The sequence below is a fragment of the Odocoileus virginianus genome, chromosome 2, assembly GCF_023699985.2.
Source record: "Odocoileus virginianus isolate 20LAN1187 ecotype Illinois chromosome 2, Ovbor_1.2, whole genome shotgun sequence".
Taxonomy (NCBI): Eukaryota; Metazoa; Chordata; class Mammalia; order Artiodactyla; family Cervidae; genus Odocoileus; species Odocoileus virginianus.
In genome coordinates, this window is record NC_069675.1 from 71,313,898 (window position 1) to 71,337,425 (window position 23,528).

Sequence of the window (23,528 nt, forward strand, 5' to 3'; positions counted from 1 at the left end):
ATTTTAATGGTATTTTAAAGTCTTGCTATTAAAAAATCAATGATTGAAGCTTTTCAGAAAGCATACAATGATCTCTTAATTGGTGAAAAATAAATCAAGTTTTTCTTTACTAGTTTTGCTTCACAGCAATATCTGTACGTATGTTTATGCACTCTCCACGTGTTCAATTCTTAGACATTTATTGATTACTTACTCTGTGCCAGGCCCTGTGCTAGGCTTAACTGAGTCTGCAAATGAATACGGCCCAGCCCCGCCTTCAAGGAGACTGAATGCAAGGGCCTCCTGGGTGGGAGGGCACACACAGGGGATGAGTCGCTTCTCACAGAGAAAGTTCTACTTGCCCTGAATTTTGAAAAGTCAGGAGCTCACCAAGCAGCTTTCCTTTAGTTTTTAAACCCCTAGGAGCAAACCCAGCTTAACTATCTTTACATTTACCAAGAAAATCTGAGTTCACTAACTCATTTCTCCCCATATTAAAAGTTTTTGAGTACCTCCTTAAATAGAATAAGGTCTTAAGTAAAAGTTATAAGCTAAAGTGTTTACATGTAATTGGAATTATGATGAGTGGTTAAGAAAGTAGACTTTGGTGTCTCACGTTTTAAGTTTTAAAACGTCATTTAGAGACTCTGTGACATAAACATGTTACAGTCATTTCTAAGACTCCGTTTCCTCATATATGACAATGGCAGTTATAAAGAGCTACCTTGTAGAGTAAACATTGCAGTTTAAATAATATAACTTATTTAAATGCCTAACACAAAGTAAGTATCCAATAAATGGTAGCTGCTTCTAAGTGCTGAATAAATATAATATGATCTTATGAATATCACTACTTGCCAGGCAGTTGAGGGGTTAACATAAGGATGAATTTAAAAAACCTGCACTCCACCATGGCCTCTGGAAGAGGGGATGGACTGACCCAGAATTGCAAACCGGGCAGCCTATATGATACACGGTGAGCCTGGACCTGTGTGTTTAAGAGTGCATAGGCTGCCCACGGGCAGAGATGGCCGCCAGGTGTCCTAGCAGGTGACACAGCCTGGGCGGAGGCCCAGAGCAGCCCCATGCTGGTCTGCCGGTTCCGACTCAGGTGGCAGGCATGGCTGGGGAGTGCTGGGGCTGGTTAGAAAGGCAGACTGTATCTACAGCTTAGCGTCATAGCTACACTGTCTGTGTTCTCAGAGAAGAAATTAACGTCACTCATCTTCCTCTTTTGTAGCTCGCTCTCAGAAGTCTTCAGGCATCGGGCGTCTGATGGTGCACGTCATTGAAGCTACAGAACTGAAAGCTTGTAAACCAAACGGTAAATGCTTCTTTCATTCAACAGATGTGGTAACAGACCCGCTCTTTGCTGATGACTCTTCTGTACACTGAATAATGGGACACTTTTTAAAAGTCAGTATTTCCAGTGCCACTAAAATGGTTATTGGGCCAAAATTATTCTTCCTCTATTTTCCCAGAGGGTATTGATGCCTCCTCCCTTGGTGCTTCTGAGTGGAGAAAGCAGGAAGCAGGGGGAACTGACACCTGCTCATGGGGAGTGGCCCTGCTCAAGCCCACACGGTTGGTTCCTCCCCAAGTTTATGATGCTCTCAGCATTGGGAATGGAGACCACAGGCCATGGTCTATAGAGAAACACCACATCCGCTTCTGCTCGAGGAAGGCCCTTCCATCACATGCCACATGTTTTGTTTGTTTTCATTCAGGAAAGAGCAATCCGTACTGTGAAATCAGCATGGGCTCCCAGAGCTATACTACTAGAACCCTCCAGGACACACTGAATCCCAAATGGAATTTTAACTGCCAGTTCTTCATTAAGGACCTCTATCAGGATGTGCTGTGTCTCACTATGTTCGACAGAGATCAGTTTTCACCAGACGGTAAAGTATAACTCAGGGAGGGGTATGAAAGTCCCCACACATGAGGATCCGGGGTCTGGAATGCCTAAGGGCAGTGATACAGCCCATGGCCCTCAGAGCTTTCAGTGGCCACAGGTGGGGCCCCTTCTCAGGGGCAAGGGGTGCGTGGCCTCAGGTGTGTGTCAAGTCTCCCACCCTGTCACCCCTGCTTACCTAATGGAAACGCTGTGCTCCTGGCACCTGCTGAACGGGTGAGACACTCCCTGACCAATGAGGCTTGGGGTCCCCAGAGGCAGCTTCCTTCACACAGACCCCTTGTTCTGCACATATCCATCCACTCAGTCTCCAACAGCCATTAACCAAAAGGAGTTACTTGTTTTGGATGCAAATATTTTATGAATCCTGCTTCTTACACTCCTCCCGGGATAGTTTTTTTTAACAGTTTTTTAAAGAAGACTTTTGACACTCATGTCTGTTCACTAGATTTCCTGGGTCGCACTGAAGTTCCAGTGGCAAAAATTCGAACAGAACAGGAAAGCAAAGGCCCTACAACCCGCCGACTCCTGCTGCACGAGGTCCCCACCGGGGAGGTCTGGGTCCGCTTTGACCTGCAGCTTTTTGAGCAGAAAACTCTCCTGTAGGGGCCTCAGGGATCTGCCCACTGGGCTGGGGCCAGAGAAGACAAGCGGTGCTGCCCCTGGGCCGGAGGAGTGTTACGCAGCTTCATCCGTCACAAGGCCGTGCGCACTGGGGCCTCTGTTTTACTGCACACTAAATTGCTCGCAATCTATGCAAACACGGTCTTTCCTAGAAATAAACCAAACCCCATAGCACAGTGCCTTGTATTAGTGTTAACATGTTCGGCTGTGTTTGGATGCCAAGGTTTCCATTTTCAGGGCTATACAAAGTATTATGTGGAAATGAGGCATCAGACCACCAGACGTTACCACTTGGTTGAATGTGTCCACTGTGGGTGGTTTGGGTGACGCTGTAACCATTCCACACCGTGTGGCCCCCGCTGGGTCATAGCCACTCAGGAGGAGAAGGACTGGGAAGAAACGCTGCAGCCTCAGCCTGGGAACAGCCTGCTATGGAAACAGTGTCCACTCGTGCACTGGAACAGAAACTTGAGCATTTTATTCCTGACTAGATGTTATCACTCTCTGCTGAGACAATAGAGTTTGAAATCTAAGGGAGAAAGCTTGATCTACTTTAAATACTGTGAACTCTTAATGATGCGGAAAATATTTTTCAACTTTAACTTTCTGAAGTATAAATTATTTATGTAAATCCCTTGTTTTGCATTATGTCATAGGACATGCATCTTTAAGCTTTATCATTGCCAATATGTACAGAAAGAGAATAAAAATATAAGTTTATGAATGTAGCTTCAAAGCCTGACTGATTTACTGTCTATGTGAAAGGCCTTTTTAAAAGGTGATTTCAGGGACTGCTTGTAACGAAACCAAATTTCCTTTCTGCAACAGTAAGAAACACCCAGGACAGAATGTGCAGAGGGAGCAGGCAGGAGCCCCAGAGCCTCGCCTTGGCTGCCACTGACTTTCTCTGTGACTCTGGTCAACATACCTACTGTTTCTAGGGTTTGGTTTCTTTGACAGCTGAGTCTCTAGGAGCTACACTGTCCCCTTTTAATCTCCTCTGCTTGCCTTGCTGAGTAGAAACCTCAGGGGGATCTCAGCTGTGAAGGGAATGCACAAGTATTAAGGATCATCAGCAGGCCCCTCAGCCCATCCAGCTCCAAAGCACCCCTCTCTCCCACTCCCGCTGCTCCCCATCCTATTGGAGCCACATCCACAGTCATTTACTTGGCTTCTGGATTCTGAAGTGTAAAATCTGTCCTGAACAGTGATAACAAAGAAGCCCTTATACATTAAATTCCTGGGTTACTGACTACAGCCGGGAAAAGAGCTGCCTTTTGGAAGGAGTCATGCGGGGCTGCAGGAGCCCTGCCTGATTTCTCAGAGAGCATGTCTTCTCTGGCAGCTGAAAGAAAGAAAGGATTCAGATGTGCCTCCATCATAGCCCCTGTTTTCTGCCTAAACATAATCCCAGACAAAGAAAAACTGGACGACATAATTCAGAATATTCAAGTGAAAAAAAATCCATCATTCCAGTAGTGATCCTGGGCACTGATTGGCTAAAAGAAATATGCCCCAGTATCAGAGGAAGAGACACTCAGTACCTGAACCGAGACAACTGGTTATGTTGCTTACTTTAGGGAAAGCTGGGCTGGTCAGGCTCAGCCACACCGAGCAAAGCAAACTGCTGATCTTTACAGGTTCTGGGAGTTGAGCCATGTTGGATCAGAAGGCAAGTGTGGGTTGATATCCAGCCTACTTTAAATCTTAAGGCTGCCACTGATGGGTCAGGCAGGTGTAAAAGCTGTGACCACAGCTATAGGATAATTCTATAGCTGGGACTATGGGATTTTATCACTGTGATGAACTGTGGCTGGTGCCATGTTCTTGTCAGATTTAGGACACAGAAGCCTGCAGGAGGTGAGTCAGACGACTATGACATCACAGAAGAATAGTTTATGTCAGTACTTCCAGCAACTCCAGCCGCCCCTGTTGACCAAGAAACACAGCTCTGCTCCTTAAGAAATCACGTTCTCGCCTGATAAAAAGGAGCCTGATTTTCTGAAAGGCAAGGAAGGGAGGGTGCACCCTGAGATTACCTATACTTCCGGGGAAGGACTGGGCACACACTGGAGGAGTGCCCAGCAAGCCCTTTCTGTGCCCTTTGGGATCATGGTACCCTGCAGACGAGTGGGATAGCTGCGCCCTCTGAAAGGGGACCCAGGTTCTGCGCATCCTGATTGACATCACACAGTCCAAGTGGCTACGAGGAGAGCGTGTACCCTGGGGAATAAGTGTGTGCTTTGGCACCTGAGGGACTAGACCTGGGCTAAAGAACACTGCCACCTTCAAACTGTGCAGCTGACCGTGAGTGAGTTACTGGACCTCTGAACTTCACGTGATGGGTATTACCTTGCTGGGAAAACTTTTAAATGCATACCAAGTACACAGTTCCTGATTTACAACCAGAGCTCGATAAACTGTAACTGTTATTAGTTGGATATTCCTTGCAGTATTCCACTTCTGGAGAGAAGAAATGTTGGCAGCATTTTAACTGCAGATCCTGCAAACCATTTATTACAAATGGCCTCTTGTGGGGCACGGTTCCCGGCCGCCTCACCTGTCTCCCAGCTGCAGGGCAGCCAGGTGCTGCCCCAGGACCTCTGCGGTCATCACTCTTCTGTCCACAGGCTGACTGCACCTCTGCTGGCCTTCTCCTGCCGCCCAGGAGCGGGGTCTGCGCTGTCCAGTTCCTAAAGTCTGTGGGAGAAGAGAAGAGTTGGGTGAGGGGTGGGGAAGGACAGGAAGGAATTTCCCGGCCCATCCCCGCTGACATCTTCCAGGCACCTTTGGGGGATAGGCTGAGCTCTCAGCTGTGCCCTGGGGCTGTGAGCTCTGGGCAGGAAATCTGCACACAGAACTCCCCTTCCTGTCTATGCCTTTTATATATCTTATCTATCACTTTGCCCTAATTTTTTAAGTATAAATTTCATTTCAAAAGATTCCTACCTATTGTGACTAAACTATGGAGAACAAAAATCTGGTCTAGTTTGGATGTAATAAGTAGTAAATGGTAGGAAAATGGAAGGAGAGCAAAAACTCAGAAAAAGAGAGCTGAGGAAACCTTAGAGGGCGGATCCCCTCTGAGCAGGTGGTCTCTAACCTTATGAAGGGCACAGTCTGTCCCCAGACAGTGGGGTCCAGGGCCCCACAACCTGCCCCTTTTCTGAGTGTCTTCGCCCAAGGCTGTCCTGTGGAAGGAGGCCCATATCTGCAACAGAACTGAGCTCGAGGAGACCCCACCACTTCCTCTGAGTGAAATAGGCCCTCCTCTGCCGCCTCTTTTTCACCCCCTTCTTTGGCCACCACCTGCTCTGCCCTTGGAGTCTCTCTGAGAGGGAGGGGTCTGTCAGTGATCTCTGGCGGGTGTTACACAACTGTACCATCCCCACCGCCTGCACCACCCCCGCAGTCTCTGCTCACCAGGCCCTTCTCATGCCTTTTTCTCTCCCGGCTGATCTTCGAGGAATAAAACTGCCTTTCAAAAACAGTTGGATTTATGTCACTAGTCATTTTCACTTTATAAGGTGGAAATTTCTCTTCTGCACAGACAAGCTTTTCAGGACTGTAAAGAATAGTAGAAGAAAATGATCTCAATTCAGTATAAATAGAATTGTACCATTCAATAATTGTCTGAAAATTAAGTTAGTGAACTCAGCACTCACTTTATGAAAATGAGAGACTAAGAAAACATCACCTGGTGGCTGTTGATCAGTCTGCCCCCCACCCACACCCCTGCCGGCTCCATCCTTAGGCAGTGAATCATGTGACCTGCGGCTGTAGCTGAGGCCTGAGACCCAGAGCCCTAGAGTTGTAACTGGGACAGAGGAGCTCCAGGCAGCCTCAGAGGGCTCAAACCAGAAAGGCAGAACCAGGGCATCCATTTTCCACCACATGCATAAGAAAGCAGAGAAAGAGAAACGAAGCAGGTTCACAAAGAGAAGCTGTGATAGATGCCACACATCTATCATCCATCAAGTCCCAGAGAGGCAAGGAGTGACTTTGTGGTACCTTAAGCAGCCTGGCTATCTTTCTGACTGCCGTGGCCTGTTTGTGTCCCCTCACAGTTCATATGTTGAAACCCCACCCCCAAAGTGATGGTATTAGGATGTGGCGTCCTTGGGAGGTGATTAGGTCATGAGGGCAGAGCCCTCCTGAATGGGATTAATGACCTTGTGAAACAGGCCTAAGAGAGTTCCCTCTCCCTTTCCACCAGTGAGAAGATCCAATGTCTGAATCAGGAAGACAGTCCTCACCAGACTCTGAATCTGCCAGCACCTTGATTTTGAACTTCCCTGCCTCTACCACTGAGAGAAATATATTTCTGTCATTTATAAGCCACCCAGTCTTAGCTCCTCTTATCGCAGCCTGAACAGATGGAGACACTGACTGTGGCTTCCATGAGAGATGGGTGCTTTCTAACATACCCAGGCCTCCTTTCCTTTTTTTTCAAGTTGAGAAGGACTCAGCTTTTTGTGATCAAATTGTCTCTGACTAACAAAGCTACCTCACTCTTAAGTCTTTTTATTACTTTATTGAATAGCAACTTGAGGCGCCCGCAGGCGCATCCTCTCAGAAGGTCTCCCAGGGCTGTCTCCGTCCCTGCCCAGGAAGCCAAGGCCTCTCTAGGGAAATCACCTTTGCCTCCACTCCTCCATTCATTCATTCATCCCACAAGTACTGATTCCTCATCTGCTATCTTCCAGCTAAGTGCTGGGAACACCAAGATACATTAGCAACCCCTGCCCTCAGGGAGCTTGCTGCAGAAAGAAGAGGCAGGAAGGACAGCAGGGGAACAAGCAGGTGATAATCCCCCAAGTGCTGACTTGATCCAAATATTTCTGTGCTTTGTCATTTACCAGGTGATAATCCCCCAAGTGCTGACTTGATCCAAATCTTTCTGTGCTTTGTCATTTTTCTTTAGAGAGAGATGATTTTTTAGACAAAGCCAGAAAAGGTAGCACGGCCCAGAGAGCACCTTATGTGCTAGTTGGGCTGGACGTTAATGGAATGGTTATGGGAATCTATTGAAGGGTTTTCAGTTCAGGAGGTTGATCACTTTGAAGAGATTCCTCTGGCTGTGAGGCGGAGAGTCCATCAGAAGAGACAGACTCAAAGGCAGAATATCAACTAAAGAAATATGACCGGTCTATAAAGGCTGAGGAGCCAGAGAGGGGAGATGAGGAAATAAAGCAATATAAAGGCTTTGTCTTGCTAGGGGATGAGGAGTTATAATTATCGATGTTTAAATAAAAATATTCATTAAAATTTGTAAAGAAACCATGAAACCAGAAATAGAACACAAAACTTTCAAATCACAAGAAAGTAGAAACAAAGTAGTGTTGTTCATTCCAGCAAAACTCAGGATGGGGGATAAAAAGGAAACACCAAGAGAACATGACAGACATGACGGGGCTTTTTTTTTTTTTTTTTTTCTGTAGAAAGTTTCCAAAGGCCAATGCTCCTACTGCAACAACCTGAGAGAAAATAAAAAAAATTCATCCCCTCCCAGCCCCACAAAATTCCTATTTTAAAGTCACTGGACAGCACTGGAACAATTCTTCCAGAGAGGAGACAGTCCTTTCAGAGGGAGCTGTCAATCTCTGGCTACCTTCTCTCCTGGGAGCTTTGGTCAACATCAGGTAGCAGGGACTGATTCCTCCATGCTCCCAGCATATCTTTGGCAGATTTTCCCTCCTAGGCCTGGTGCTGTTCTGGAAAGTGGGTAGTTAACCTTGTTCTGAACAAACCCCCTCCCTGGGGATGGGGGAAAGTCAAACCAGGACACTGGAAATAGGTTCCCCCATCAGGAGTGGAGATCCTCCAGGCCCTGAGGACCTCCACAGCCTTCCTCAAAACTTATCTGAAAAGGAACAAAATAAAATGCTTGAACTATAAAAATAAAACAATTGAAAATAAAAACTCTGTGGATGGATGTAACAACAGATGGTTAGATACAACTGAAGAAATAAAGAGTAAAAATACCTAGAATTAAATTTGGAGCAACTTGGAAATAACAAGAAAGGGAAAGAGACAGGGAGGTTACAGTGAGAAAATCTAAAATATGTTTAACTGGAATTCCAGAAAGAAAACAGAGAATATGGCAGAGGTAACAATCAAAGAGAAAATGAATGAAAACCTCCCAGAACTGACTGAAGACATCACTTTACAGATACAAAAAGACCCAAAAATGCCAAGTAGATTAAAAACAAACAAACAAACAAAACCCACACCTAGGGACATCATAGAAAACAACTGAAAATCAAAGACAACAAGAAAATGTTAAAAGCATCCAGAGAAAAAGATAACTGTCTCCAAAAGAATAACAATAGGATGGGCAATTTTAAGAGCAAAAGACAGGGATATATGTTGAAAGAAAGTATCTGCCAACCTAACATTTTTAATCCTGTGAGAACAGCCTTTAAAAATGAAAGTAAAACCTTGAAAAGGCCACCTGCTGTATGACTCCAACTGTATGACAAACCGTACAAGGCCAAACTCCGGACACAGCAAAAAGACCTTTACCTGCATTTGCTATGAGTTTTGCTTCCCACAGGCTTCACAGACTCTTTGGGCCTCTGCTTTGAAACCATGTTGTGGAGACTGAACGTGAACTGGGGCAGACTGGCATACTGCCTGGCCTTCTGTAGCTCTTTAAATTTTTTTAAGGTACATCGTTTTCCTACAGGAAGATAAAAATATAAATCAACACCCTTAAGGTCAGCTCCAGTCACCCTTGGGGTAGGAGATCACTCGAGAATTGAAGTCTCTAAAGATGAAGTAATCACAAAGTACCTGTTGTGTACTGAAAAATAGCTCTCTGCTCTTCATCTATCTCTTGCTGTCTTCTAAACAGAGGATCACAGAATGGTGGGACCGCAACCTGTGAGAAAATGACTCTCTGAGGACCCAAGTACAATTTGTTCTAAATCTGTCCGAAGCATTCGAGTGTGGCCAAAGCAGATGAGAACAAGGACCCAGGGATAATGTTATGCAGAGCAAGGGAAGCATAAATGCCACCCACCTCACCCAAGAATATTTCACTGAGCCTTAAGTGGCTGAATGGAGCAAGGGCCACCCAAAGAGAAGACACACACTCTCGTTAAGAGTTCTACAGTATCAACGCGTCAGTCAACAAGTATCTGCTGATGCAACTGCAGGGGTGGCTGCCTCCCAGTGGGGTCCTGTATTCAGGAATCTCTCAGTCTAGAACAGACAAGTCAAGGATGACTACCTCGTCGTGAGAGGCATCAGCTTGGCTGCTTTCAGTTCAGTTTAGTCACTCAGTCGTGTCTGACTCTGTGACCCCATGAATCGCAGCACGCCAGGCCTCCCTGTCTATCACCAACTCCCAGAGTTCACTCAAACTCATGTCCATCAAGTCGGTGATGCCATCCAGCCATCTCATCCTCTGTCGTCCCCTTCTCCTCCTGCCCCCAATCCCTCCCAGCATCAGGGTCTTTTCCAATGAGCCAACTTTTCGCATGAGGTGGCCAAAGTATTGGAGTTTCAGCCTCAGCATCAGTCCTTCCAATGAACACCCAGGACTGATCTCCTTTAGGATGGACTGGTTGGATCTCCTTGCAGTCCAAGGGACTCTCAAGAGTCTTCTCCAACACCACAGCTCAAAAGCATCAATTTTTCAGCTCTCAGCCTTCTTCACAGTCCAACTCTCACATCCATACATGACCACTGGAAAAACCATAGCCTTGACTAAACGGACCTTTGTTGGCAAAGTAATGTCTCTGCTTTTTAATATGCTATCTAGGTTGGTCATAACTTTCCTTCCAAGGAGTAAGCGTCTTTTAGTTTCATGGCTGCAATCACCATCTGCAGTGATTTTGGAGCCCAAAAAAATAGTCTGACACTGCTTCCACTGTTTCCCCATCTATTTCCCATGAAGTGATGGGACCAGATGCCATGATCTTAGTTTTCTGAATGTTTAGCTTTAAGCCAACTCTTTCACTCTCCTCTTTCACTTTCATCAAGAGGCTTTTTAGTTCCTTTTCACTTTCGGCCATAAGGGTGGTGTCATCTGCATATCTGAGGTTATTGATATTTCTCCTGGAAATCTTGATTCCAGCTTGTGCTTCTTCCAGCCCAGCGTTTCTCATGATGTATTCTGCATATAAGTTAAATAAGCAGGGTGACCATACACAGCCTTGATGTACTCCTTTTCCTATTTGGAACCAGTCTGTGGTCCATGTCCAGTTCTAACAGTTGCTTCCTGACCTGCATATAGGTTTCTCAAGAGGTGGGTCAGGTGGTCTGGTATTCCCATCTCTTTCAGAATTTTCCACAGTTTATTGTGATCCACACAGTCAAAGGCTTTGGCATAGTCAATAAAGCAGAAATAGATGTTTTTCTGGAACTCTCTTGCTTTAGGAGCACAAAAAGAAAGAAAGAAAGTGAAGTTGCTCAGTTGCGTCCAACTTTGTGACCCCATGGACTGTAGCCTACGAGGCTCTTCCATCCATAGGATTTTCCAGGCAAGAGTACAGGAGTGGGTTGCCATTTCCTTTTCCAGGGTATCTTCCCAACCCAGGGATCAAACCCAGGTCTCCCGCGTTGCAGGCAGATGCTTTACCGTCTGAGCTCCCAAAGAAGCCCTGGGAGCACAAGGCAGAGCTCTAAGCCGGCTTGGGAGGAAGGGCACTCCTTGAGGGCTGACCACTGGTCTCTAAGGGCCTGTGAGAACTGGAGGGCAGGAGAATGGTATGTGCTGAGGTCAAGGGCCAGCTACAGAGGCCATGGAGGACGGTGATTTTCTTCCTCTCTCCACATCCTGAGTATAGGCTTTAGACGGAAGAACTATTCCCCCTTTTTACTTCCCCACACACTTGATCTTGACCCAATGCTATTTGCAAGGCCAACATCCACTGAATGAGGAGACAGCATAATGACTCCCCAACAGAATACTCACCAAGTCCCCCAGAGCCAAAAAGACCTTCCTATCTTCACAACCATGACCTGCCTTAGTTTTTGGAGAGAAGCAAAAATAAACCACTTTTCTCTTCAGAGATCAGGTGGCCACTTCTGCTACGCAAGACTAAAACACGTGAAATCTACATCTCAAAATGTTAATACCTATATTGTCAGTGTGAAATGTGAAGATGCATTACAAGCTCAACTACTGGCTCCTGGACAGCCTTTCCTGCATCCCTCCTTCCACCTCTTCTATGAAGGCGCTCTCCCTGAGCTGGTTCTGTGACACTCCTGTCACATTCACTGTCCACTTACCTTCCCCAACCTCCTGGGCTTCCGGTTTGCTGAATGTGAGTGGATAGAGGAAAGAATGAACGAATGAATTATCACACACACGCATGTGCCTTTTTCACAATGTTCATTCCCAAGTGGTCAAAATGACTTTGGGTTCTTAATCTAAAACTCAGGGGAAATGCTTTTGTGGATTTTTTTTTTAAGTGAATGCAGAATAACTGTAAGACTTCTAAAACAATCAGGTTTTCCCCAACCCCAGAGCTTCTAAGAATAAATAGATAATAGGTAATGTACTTACCTTTCCATAATTTGGGTCCTTTTTTGTCATATAAAAAGGGTTGTATACTTCAGGATCATAAAAGTCTCCAAATATAATTTCCTTTAAACAAAAAAGTACACTTAAGAGCAAAGCACTACATACAAGTGTGTGTTTGCAAGATTCAAAAAAAGTGAAATACTTTATTCCATTTTTTATATAAAATCATAAATTCAAAGGGTTCAGAGAAACCTTAGAAGTAATCTGGACTGCAGTGAGAGTCCACCACCTTCTGGAAGAAGTAATCATCCAGCTTTAGTCTCAAGTCACCCACTAGCCTTATTTGAGGAACTTCTGCTTCATTAGGGCTTCCCTGGTAGCTCAGCTGGTAAAGAATCCACCTGCAATGCAGGAGATCCCAGTTCGATTTCAGGAAGATCCCCTGGAGAAGGGATAGGCTACCCACTCCAGTACTCTTGGGCTTCCCTGGTGGTTTAGATGGTAATGAATCTGCCTGCAATGCAGGAGAACCTGGGTTTGATCTCTGGGTTGTAAAGATCTCCTGGAGAGGGCATGGCAACCCACCCCAGTATTCATGCCTGGAGAATCCCCATGGACAGAAGGGCCTGGTGGGCTACTGTCTATGGGGTGGCGAAGAGTCAGACACAACGAAGCAGCTAAGCACAGCACAGCTCTGCTCCATGAGGCAGATGCTCCCTTGGTCATTCTAACCACTAGGAAGCTTGTCCTTAGAACAGAGCTGAAGTCTGCCTTGTCATCGCCAGTTCTCCCCATGAAGCAACACAAAGTACATCTACTCTTCATCCACATGTCAGCCTTTTACAATACATACTTAAAGATGTCATTTCCCCTCATGTCATCTCTTCCCTAGGTTAAACATGCTATATATTTTTTCCCAATTTTCCTCCTGTGAAGTGTTGTCAAGCCTCCACTCTTTTCTAAAGGTTCTGTAACTGGTGACTGTCCGTGGGTAGACAGGCTGGACCCGTTTCCCACTCAGAGCACTGCCTCTCAATACTGCCTAAAAGCTTGGATGATTTCTTGGAAGCCAGCTCACATGGCTGACTCACATTGAATTTACTGTCATTTTAAATCACTTGACTTCAACACATGGTTTTTCTAAGGCATGGCTTTCCCATCATATGCTTGTGCAATCACATTTTTACACATACTTGTAAGACTTTGCACTTTGTTTCAAAGTGACCTGGATTTACCCTTGAGCTCTGCCTCTTAGGGTGCTTAGGAAGAAGTATTTAATGTATACATCCAGAAATTTTGCTCGTTAAATATACTTAAATCTCTAAAATTCCAGTCACATTACTCTAGATCTCTGCTGAATATGTGGAAATTTAGGTGGGCCTCAATTTCAAAAGAGGGTCCTGATCTCAAAGTTAAAACAGAGAAAAACCTTCCATAGAAGAAGCCAAAATTTGTTCTTATTTAGTAAAACTGAAGAACAGAGGATAGAAACTGGTGGTCCCTTCACCTAATGGTTGCTAACTCAATAGCCATGGAGTCCCCTTCTCCTTCACCCACAACGTACTGAAGACTGGAAAGCCACACACACCTGCCCAGCTCTGCTTTTAGCTAGGACTTCTGATGTGACCTGGTTTATGGACAATGACCGCTAGGGAGAAATCTGCTAGGAGCTTCTGAGGACTTTTTGCTTCCTGATCAAAGGATGAGATGTAAGAAAGGGCCCCCAGACATCATTTCTTACCCTTTCTTCCTGCCTAATACCCAGAGCTATAAGAAACCAAACGTGCTTACAAATGTGAGGATGATGGGCATAGACTGAAAATACTCAGGATATCAGAACAGGAAAAAAACAAAACTGGGTTATTAATGACATTGTTAGACTGCCAGAATCCACCATAAGACCACTAGCCCCTCTGTTTCTTTTTTTTCCCCCTCTGTTTCTTATTGAGTAACCAATAAATGTTCTTATGGTTTAAGCCCCTGTTACATTATTAACAATCACCGAAAAGCATGCCTGATGAATCTAGTTCCAAATAAACACTTCTGTTCCCTCTACCTTAAACTTTGAATTTAAAAATGCAGTAGGCTGTTTTACAGTTCCATGAATTCATCTTAGATACAAAAACAAATTTGAGAATCTGCATAATCAATGAAAATAACAGTCCAAATTTTCAAATAATATTTCATTTTAAAAAACTCTCAGTACCATTTTATTTGTGTGCTTTAAAAAATATTCAAAATTCTCTTGCTTTGTTTTCTCCAACGCTTTATATGAAATTACTTTTTCCATAATTCTCTGCTGAAGAGGCTTTGCGACATTTTCAGTCCATTTTTTATGCAACAGCTCTTTTCTTCTTTCCTTAAAAGCATCCAGATGCTGAAAATACGCATCCAATCTCTAATGAAGTGATAAAAACAAGGAAAAAAAAACAAGTTACTAAGAGGTTTTATATTTATTTTAATCAGAATAAGTTGGGGGGGGGGACACTTGTTCCCACTCCTAACCTCTCAGCACATTCAGGCTGCAAAGTCATAGAATAAGATAATCAAAGAACAGAATAAAGTTCAGAAAGAGAACCTGAGAGCATAGAGCATGCAGAACCCACAGAAAGTGCCACACAATAGTGCCTACAGACCAAACCACATCCAAACCCTTCCTAACTCAGGAAACTGTGCTTCTTTTCAGGATTCAAAGCATTCCCTGGTCACCATTCCTCATCTCCAGCCTTTATCATCAGTAAAGTCTGTGATAAAAGTAGTAGAGAAATAAGAGCACCAGACTTGATTCAACACCTCTCTTTCTCTCTGAGGGTAAACCTACCTTCATCTTTTGAGGCTCATATGAGAATATATATGTGAACCTACTTTATAAACTATGTCACAGTACAAATGTTCAAGTATTGTATATCAAATTCCAATCCCTCTCATTGAGATGAAAACCTCCTTAAATTTATTAATTCCATAGTGACGATCAGTACTGATTGGTCATTACCCTTAAATACTAATTCATTTTTCATGGCTTTATAGCTCCCCACTGTGATGTGGGAACGTAAGAGAGAGAGGTAAGTTCTAGGAAAAAATTCTATTCAGTACCAGGGGAGTAGTTAGAACAATCTCTCAGATCCCTTAAGGATAAATCTGGGAAACCTGACCTCTTAGTGATCCTGCAAGGAGAGAGCACTAGCTCCAATCTATGTAGCATCAATGGGTGATTCAAGGGAGGCTCATTCTCCCAGGAAAAATGACTCTCTCTGACATGGTAACATCCTCTTTGCCACACTGCTCTATATCACTCGTGCTTATCTAGAATGCACTTAGAATCCACTCTGTAGCCAACTCTTACCTTTGCAATACAATTTTCTCTAAATAATATTGCATATACAGCTTCATCAATGTCTTCTCTGGCTAATGCCTAAAATTATAGAATTAAATATTAAGATGTGAATCCTGAATAAACAAGCCTGTGACAAAACTCAATGTATTTTACCAATAATTTGAGTGTGAATCTAACATCTGTACCTCAAAACATATTTTGTAACTTTTTATTATGGAAATTTTCAAACACAATTCTCCATGAATCCATCACCCAGGTCCAACAATGATCAATTCAGTGAATCTTATTTCATCTAAATCCCTACTCACTCCCCTACCCCCTACTAGATTATTTTGAAACAAATCTCTTACATCACACCATGATTTTTATTTTTTTTATTGTCTTCTAGATATGTCTTTGTTTTTTTTTTCTTTTCATTTATTTTTATTAGTTGGAGGCTAATTACTTCACAACATTTCAGTGGGTTTTGTCATACACTGACATGAATCAGCCCACACCATGATTTTTAAAGTACCAAGAAAGTGTATTAAAAAGTAGAGATACCACTTTGCTGACAAAGTTCATATAGTCAAAGCTATGGTTTTTCCAGTAGTCATGTATGGATGTGAGCTGGACCATACAGAAGGCTGAGCACCAAAGAATTGATGCTTTTGAATTGTGGTGCTGGAGAAGACTCTTGAGATTCCCTTGGACTGCAAGGAGATCAAACCAGTCAATCCTAAAGGAAATCAACCCTGAATATTCATTGGAAGGATTGATGCTGAAGCTGAAGCTCCAATACTGTGGCTACCTGATGCGAAGAGCCGACTCACTGGAAAAGACTTTGATGCTGGGGAAAATTGAGGGCCGGAGAAGAGGGCAATAGAAGTTGAGATAGTTGGATGGCATCACCAACTCAAAGGACATGAGTTTGGGCAAACTCCAGGAGACAGTGAAGGACACAGAAGCCTGGTGTGCTGCAGTCCATGGGGTCACAAAGAGTAAGACACAGCTTAGTGACTGAACAACTATAAAACGAAGCCTCTTTACAGGCAGTCTGTGGGTATGTTTTAAAAGCCCTTGAAGTTCCCTGACTTCTGCTAGGTCTCTTTATAAGTTAAAACCTCCTTATAAGTCAAAACTGCAGAAGTTTGACTTAGTTTGACTGGACCAGAGCCAGTTAGTTGGGAACTCCTGGCTAAGAACCAAGATGGTTTTACATTTAGGGACTAGCTGTTTCCATTATGAGTTTGGGTAAAGCTGATGCACTTAAATCCTTACTCTAGGGCTTTTCATTTGGATCATTATGAACTGATCTTCCATCCAGCCTTAGTAAAGAGAAGTAAGTAGGAACAAATGGAAAAGCAATAAAAATTAAGTATCTGTAAGAGAAGTGCTGTTACCTAAAAGAATTATCTACTGTAAAGTGATACAGATTCTTAAAACTATGTTATTCAATCTCTGACTTTTCTTTCAGTTCTGTCACAGCGAGTGCATCAAAATGAACTAAACCCCACACTCAAATACCAACTCTGTGAATAACAGAAATCTTGAGAGGGACAGTTGTATTTTTATTTGTATATATAACAGCTTTGCATGAAATCTAAAATGATATTCAGACAGCTACTATGATCTTCTCCAAAATAAAACTCTCCTGATAATATGAACAGACTCTTATTTTAAAATAAAGCCTTCTTAAACTTATTATAAGTGATAACTGAAAAATCATATAAAACAATTAAATGTTTTCCCCTAATACAACAATACAAATTTAGAATAATCAATCTATTTATCTGAAGAAGTAGAAACATACAATAACAATCATCTTGGGAAATAAAATTTTTAACACTATTAGCAAATGTTATACATACTATTGGTTATATGCAGATTTTCAAACCAACTTTTTTTTTTTAAATAGTTTTTGTTTTAACAGCTCCCTCTTGGTGATTTTGTCAGAAAATATAAGGAGGATGTTAATGATTTCTAGCAGCACTTTTGAAATCTGTATTTTTCTGTGCATGTACACGCATGCACGCATGCACACACACAATCTCACCACTCTTACTGCCACCACAGTAAAAGGGGTAAAACAGAGGAAATATCCAAGAACTTCTCTATAAAATAATGAACCTTTATGAGAAAATCATTGCTTTACCAGATCCTGAAGCATCATGAAGTAACTACGAGCCCAGGCTGGGCCTCCCCTGCTCTCCTGCAGGGCAGCTCGGGGACTGCTGCGTTTACCCACTGCCGCCCCGTAGCAGTCCTCACCCCGCCTGACCACGGGGAACAGGGCAACCGCCCTGGGCCAACTGTGACCCCCACGCCCTGCCCTTCCCATTGGATGCATTTCTTAAGCACCAAGTCTATGTCAGGCGCTGTTCTAGTTCTGGGGAAAACAACTGTGATTAAGACACAATAAATCTTAATTTCAAGGGATTTATGTCCCGTCACCAAAAGCCGGCCCCTAAATGCCATATAATTTTACCTCACATCAACGTGACTGACTCGGGTTCTGGCCACTTTTCTAATTGCTCAGGCCCAAAATGTTTACCACAGTTGGACATTTTTGTGGCAGCCATACATAATATAATCCCTGAGGGGAGAAAGAGTAAATTGAAGAGATAGCCGAGTCCAGTTGAAAAAGTGTAGGTCTTTGAGTTCAGAGAGTGGTTAAACACTTCGGTTAAGTAAAACAAAAAATAAATCCTCCAGTGCCCCTAAACCTGTTTCGCAAAGTGGGTGACTAGTTAGGCTCCCCGAACTGTGGCCTTGCAGACCCAGCCGGGCAACACCTCCGGGTCCACCGCGGAGGGGCTGCTGGAGTGGTCGCGGGCCTGGCCGCTCCCTGCCCCACCTCGAGCGCAGGGCCACTGGGAAACGGCACAGGGGACTGACCGTTCTGGGAAGGAGAAAGGGAGCGCCTTCTAAAACCAAGCTAAAGCACTCTGCTTAGACCCCAACCCCTCTTCCCTCAGTCTGCCTAGGCCTCTTAGCCACCCGGAAGTCAGCAAAGAGGGGAGCTCGGGCCCCCCACCCCCTCGACCTCGCGCCGCCCCTCCACTCCCACCAGCCTTCCACCGTCCAATCCCTTCAACCGTCCAATCCGACACCACCCTAGGTTTTTGTTTTTTTTTTTTAATAAAAAAATGTAGGTCATGTAAAGTATACTAAAGTACCATTTACCTGTGTGATCTAAGGCTACAAGTAGAAGCGTGAGGATGGATTTTTCAGCGCCCCCTTTACCCAAGGAAAACCTAATTGTCTTCTGTGCTCCAGATCCTGCCTACTGAGCTCCTGGGAGCAGGAGTCAAACTCAACATGAGCCAGAGGCAGACATGCAGACCCAGAATCAGCGGATGGATAATCAAAAGAAGTTTTTAAATTTTCTAAAGACTGTTGGGAAAACCTAGGGAGACTATCTGGGTATGGATTTTCAGGGTGCCTGACAATTTAAGGAAACAGCAAGTGAATTGAGGTGAGTGCTAAATAAGGCAACAGTTATTTTTATTTTATCTCTGAGGCAACATTTAACTCCTGTGGGAAATACATTTGCAATAACTGTCAATATATAGTATGGTCATTTCTTAATTATCATACAGACAATTAGACTCAAAGACAAAGTTCATTGCAGATGCTTTTCTTAGAGAACATTTCTTGAATGCTTTCCTTGGTCCTCAATCTGAGCGCTTCCTGCAGCAGATGGCTTCCTTTGAAGCAGCCTTCTTTTGTGTCCTCTTTGACCAGTCAAGGACCAGGGTGTGTACTCCTTGGTTGCTAAAACCTTTTGAAAGTGACAGAAGAGAAGAGAAAAGTGTGACTGATACAGGGATGAGGGGTTTTCCAGAGCAGAAAGAATTCCTCTGCTTAGCTGAGCCGATCTCCCTGAAGCCTAGTCCTCCTGTTGGAGCTAAGTGGCCTGGAGGCAGGGTCCCCTCTAAGCCTCCTGACTCAGACTCTCCTCACTCCATCTGGATTCAGAAACATACAGAGATTCCAGTACAGAGCCAACCCTATTACAGGTGTGATAGACTACTGATGTGGGATATGATCTGAGGGACCACCTATGGTCCTGCTTTCAGATGTCAGTATGTCTGGAGTGCTCATTTACACTAGGATTATTGTGATTTATAAAATACTAGGTTCCTTTCGTCCCTTTTCCTTTCAAACCTCTAAATCTTTGTCTTCCATCTTCACTGTCAGTTCATGAATGACCTGATTTCATTGAGAAAATGAAGTAAACAGAAGTAAACAGTCTTCATTCACAAAATTCACCAAGGTGTCTTCATCTATAGCCATGCATTCTGCGTCCTTCCTTCCTCTTACAATGACAGATTGTCCTGACCTCCAGTTGAGTCCTGGATTCTACCTCTCCACAAGTAAAGGGGATAGGGAGGGTAGAGAAATGGATGAAGGAGGTATTTTAAGTAGACAAGTCATAGAAGCCTTCTTAGGAGAGATGATATTTGTGCAGGGGTCTGAGTGAATGAGGCATGGAGAGATCTGGGGAAGGGGTGCTCCAGGCAGACAGAATGGTAGAAGCAAAAGCCTGATAAGGTGTGCCACAAAACAAGAAAAGGAACACAGTGAGTGTGGGAAAAAGGCAGGTGATAAGGGTGGAGAGGAGGCAGGTGCCCAGCTGTACAGGGGTTAGAGGACCCATTAGGAGTTAGGATAAAATCCAAAGTGTGAGGGAAGCCATTAGGATTCCTGGTTTGGGGTAGGGGAAGATTTTGGTGTAATAAACATTTCTAAAAGACTATGGTGCTGCATGAGAACTCATTATACAGAGGCAAGAGCAGAAGAAGGAAGACCAGTCAGGAGGCTAGTGCAAGAGGTCAGGTAAGACCACAGCGGCTTGAGCCAGCGGTAGGACTGAGGAACTGAGACGTGAACAAGCTAACAGACATGAGCTAGAAGACATGAGAACTGAGTGAAAGCAAGAAATAAAAAACGACTCTTAGACTTTTATCCCGGGGCTCCTTCTTGGATTATGCCCTATTCACTGAACTAAGAGAAACCTGACAGGAGGAGGGGCAGAAGTGCAAAAGTAAAGCATAATCTTGTTTGGGGCTGATTATATCAAGATACCCATAACTACTACAATACATAAGGAGGGTCTGTAAGGTATGATTACAAAATAACTTGTATTTTTCCTCACTGTCCATTAAAACATGTGGTGTTGGGTAGTTCTCCAGGAACTTGTTTTATTTTCCTCACTGTACTTATTACTAGCTCAGTGATATCATATATCTGCTTATTTACTGTCCATCTTTCATCAAAATGTAAGCTCCATGAGATCAGAGATTTATGTTTTATTTACCTCTAGTCTTCAGCCTTTCAAATACTGCATGGTTCAGAGTAGGTGATTGTTAAAAAATTTGAGGAAGCAAGCACAGGGGAGGATATTAAAACATGACAAGTAAAAGGAATGAAACCACAAATTTAAGTTTTCACACATTTACCATGAGTGAGTTAAAACAAAAAAAGGAGCTCCTTTATCCTTTAGGAGTAGGAGTGAGGAAACAGGGTCAGAAAAGAAGAATGATAGAACGACTGACTGTAGACTCAGACTAACAAACCATTTCCATATTGATTTCTAACTGGGAGATGAGGAGGATGGGCTGTGACTTCTTCAATCCACTCCTAAAAGAAGCTACACTCCAGAGACCTGGGACACAGGGTGTAGAGAAGAGAATTGAAGGGTAGTAGCACCTAGGCCTAAAAGCAGGAGGCTAGGCTACAAGAGTCAAACGGCACCAATTTTAACCATAGTCACCTTAGATGAGAAATCTGTGCTAGGTGAGCCTCTATATTTCCATATATTTTACATTTGGGAACTTTTACTTTTCAAACCTTACTACTTTTAGTATATGGTCCTTTTGAAAAATTTTGCCTTTCTTGGCTAAATTAAGAGGAACAAAATTTGGGACACAGCTTCAGCGTGGTTATCTGATAACAGTAGAGAGATGATTGAGATGGTGGAGGAGTAGAAGAGCAAAAGCTAAGGAGAAGAAGCTAGGAAAGTATACAGTCTGCCCTCCAGAGGACACTCCATTAGGCAGTACATGGAGTCTCGCTCTCCATACCCCTGAATCAGGAAAACCTGCCTCAGTTTCTTCTACTCACTCCCTCACCCTTTTTTGGCAGGGGGAGAGGGTAGGGAGGATGGCCCACTGCCTCCTGTCTTTGGGAAGCCTGCCATACAAGTTGTTCCCAGCTGCTCAGATTTTGGTATCAGCAATTGCTGCTGTGTGTATTGCAAAATGGGACTACCCCAGCTCTCGCTGCATCCTGGTCCCAATCCCCGTCTTCCTCCTAGCTCAAGGAAGTTCAAAGAAGAAAGGTGCTCTTTAGAGTTGGCTTCTTTGGAACTTGGATTCTTCCCTCCTGATAACATAGAAAGGATGACCCTGTGTTTGTGGAAAAAGGAACCAGAAAGGAAAGAATTCTATCAACTCAACTATAGCATTTAATATTTTATTTAAGTTTGAGGTTGATGAGTTCTATAGGAATTTATACATTTTTATGAAAAATAAACAGCATTACTTTGCTCTACTAACATTTTCATCCAAAATCTCATTACTGCTTAATCAAACAGCTGAGTGAGGGTCCTGTGGCATAAATGACCCTCATCCCCTTACAGAGGTATACACTGTAACTTCCCTGGGAAGGTCTAACTCTGTCAGAGACAAATATGCCTTTTCCACTTCGATGCTGTAATTGGGTGGTGGTGGTGGTTTAGTCGCTAAGTCGGTGTCTTACTCTTGCAACCCCATGGACTGTAGCCTGCCAGGCTCCTCTGACCATAGGATTTTCCAGGCAAGAATAACAGAGTGGGTTGTCATTCCTTCAGGGGATCTTCCCAACCCAGGGATAGAACCCTGGTCTCCTGCACTGCAGGTGGATTCTTTACCAACTGAGCTACCAAGGAAGCCATACTTGGGATGATTCCCTAATTCATGGAAGAAAATATAGTGTAATCTTCCTTCTTATTCAGGGAGATCTCATGAGTTTAAGCCTCTAGTTTAAACCCCTACACATTCCAATGATGCAATATTCTCCTTCATATCTGGGTCATACTCTGCTACAAAAGATATTTAAGGACAAAACCGCCCCTTTTATACAATATATAAAAACTAAATAGGACTAAAATGTTTACTATTCTAAAACCTGACTCAAGTGTGTATGAGATCATGGCAGTTACAGATTGTAGAGGAACTTACTCTTTCAGAACCTAATATACAAGGGTGATGCTGAATCAGTCCATCTTTTAAGGACTTCAGCTGCCAAGTGAATAGGGCTTACTTTCAATATTTCCTATTATTCCTCAATTTCAGTTCCCATGCAGAAGAGCAGCAAAAGCGTTAAATGCCCCTCAAGGACACTGAGAAGTCCACAATGGCCAGCACCATCTCCAACAGTCACCTGTTTCTACTTTAAATCTACTAAAAAGACCCTCACGAGGCAATTAGTTGTTCTCTCTGCGGGACATGATAGAATCAAGCATTTCTAAAAGCCTTCTGGCTTCTGTCACATTATATTTGTTCAAAAAATTCTGAGTTTATTCAGAACAAGAAAAGGGAAACCCACTGCAGCTTACTTTCTGGCTTTTTAGTAACAGAGAATTATAAGCCAACCTCCTAAATGTCATATGCCCTTCTGCCTTGCTAGGTTCTTGTTTTAATATTGTCAACAGTTTTACTGAGCTATAATTTAGTGCCATAAAATGCATCCATTTTATGTGTTCAGATCAATGATTTTCCTATATTTACAGAGATGTGTAACCACCACCACGGTCTAATTTTAGAACACTTTTGTCAGTCCAAAACCTCACCCTCACTTACAGTCACTCTCCATTTCCAACTCCAGCACTAGGCAACCAATAATCAACCTCCTAGCTCTAAAAATTTGCTTTTTCTGAACATTGCACATAAATATAAATAGAATCAAAATTGTGATTGTCTTCTTTCACTAAATATAATAGTTTTGAAGTTCATCCATGTTGTAGCATGTGTAAGTACTTCTTTTCCTTTTAACTGCTTAATAATATTCCATGTATGGATGTACCACATTTTGTTTATGCATCAACAAATTGATGAACATTTGAGTGCATGATGGTGTCATGAACACCCACTCATATACAAGCCTTTATGTGGCCATATATTTCCATTTTTCCTGGATATAAACCTAGGAGCTTAATGGCTGGGTCACTTGGTAAT

General features: G+C 43.4%; 3 protein-coding genes across 12 annotated transcripts in view; 1 reads left to right on the plus strand and 2 right to left on the minus strand.

Moving 5' to 3' along the window:
- Window positions 1–3,246, plus strand: part of ITSN2 (intersectin 2) — a 120,123-nt gene extending 116,877 nt beyond the window's left edge. For 5 of the 6 annotated variants that reach the window (XM_020870444.2, XM_020870446.2, XM_020870445.2 and 2 more), the window contains 3 exons: window positions 1,220–1,303; window positions 1,707–1,880; window positions 2,343–3,246. In XM_020870444.2, coding sequence (XP_020726103.1) covers window positions 1,220–1,303; window positions 1,707–1,880; window positions 2,343–2,500 — 416 coding nt within the window. In that variant the 3' untranslated portion in view covers window positions 2,501–3,246. Of the gene's footprint in view, window positions 1–1,219; window positions 1,304–1,706; window positions 1,881–2,342 lie in introns of those variants that run through there. The other variant, XM_070450997.1, reaches the window with a different exon arrangement.
- On the minus strand, window positions 80–18,325 carry FAM228A (family with sequence similarity 228 member A). The gene is made up of 9 exons (XM_070451112.1): window positions 17,800–18,325; window positions 17,417–17,420; window positions 15,337–15,405; window positions 14,200–14,391; window positions 12,036–12,116; window positions 9,314–9,401; window positions 9,044–9,200; window positions 5,942–6,083; window positions 80–5,218 (listed from the first exon to the last, which is right to left on the minus strand). The coding sequence occupies exons 1-9, from the start codon at window positions 17,886–17,888 to the stop codon at window positions 5,075–5,077; spliced, it is 966 nt and encodes a 321-aa protein (XP_070307213.1). The 5' UTR covers window positions 17,889–18,325; the 3' UTR covers window positions 80–5,074.
- A 454-nt stretch (window positions 18,326–18,779) lies between these two features.
- Window positions 18,780–23,528, minus strand: part of LOC110122876 (protein FAM228B) — a 44,047-nt gene continuing 39,298 nt past the window's right edge. For 3 of the 5 annotated variants that reach the window (XM_070451044.1, XM_070451025.1, XM_020870462.2), the window contains 2 exons: window positions 21,583–21,719; window positions 18,780–19,090 (listed from right to left, as the gene is read on the minus strand). In XM_070451044.1, coding sequence (XP_070307145.1) covers window positions 18,984–19,090; window positions 21,583–21,719 — 244 coding nt within the window. In that variant the 3' untranslated portion in view covers window positions 18,780–18,983. The remainder of the gene's footprint in view (window positions 19,091–21,582; window positions 21,720–23,528) is intronic. The other 2 variants (XM_070451053.1, XM_070451032.1) reach the window with 1 other exon arrangement.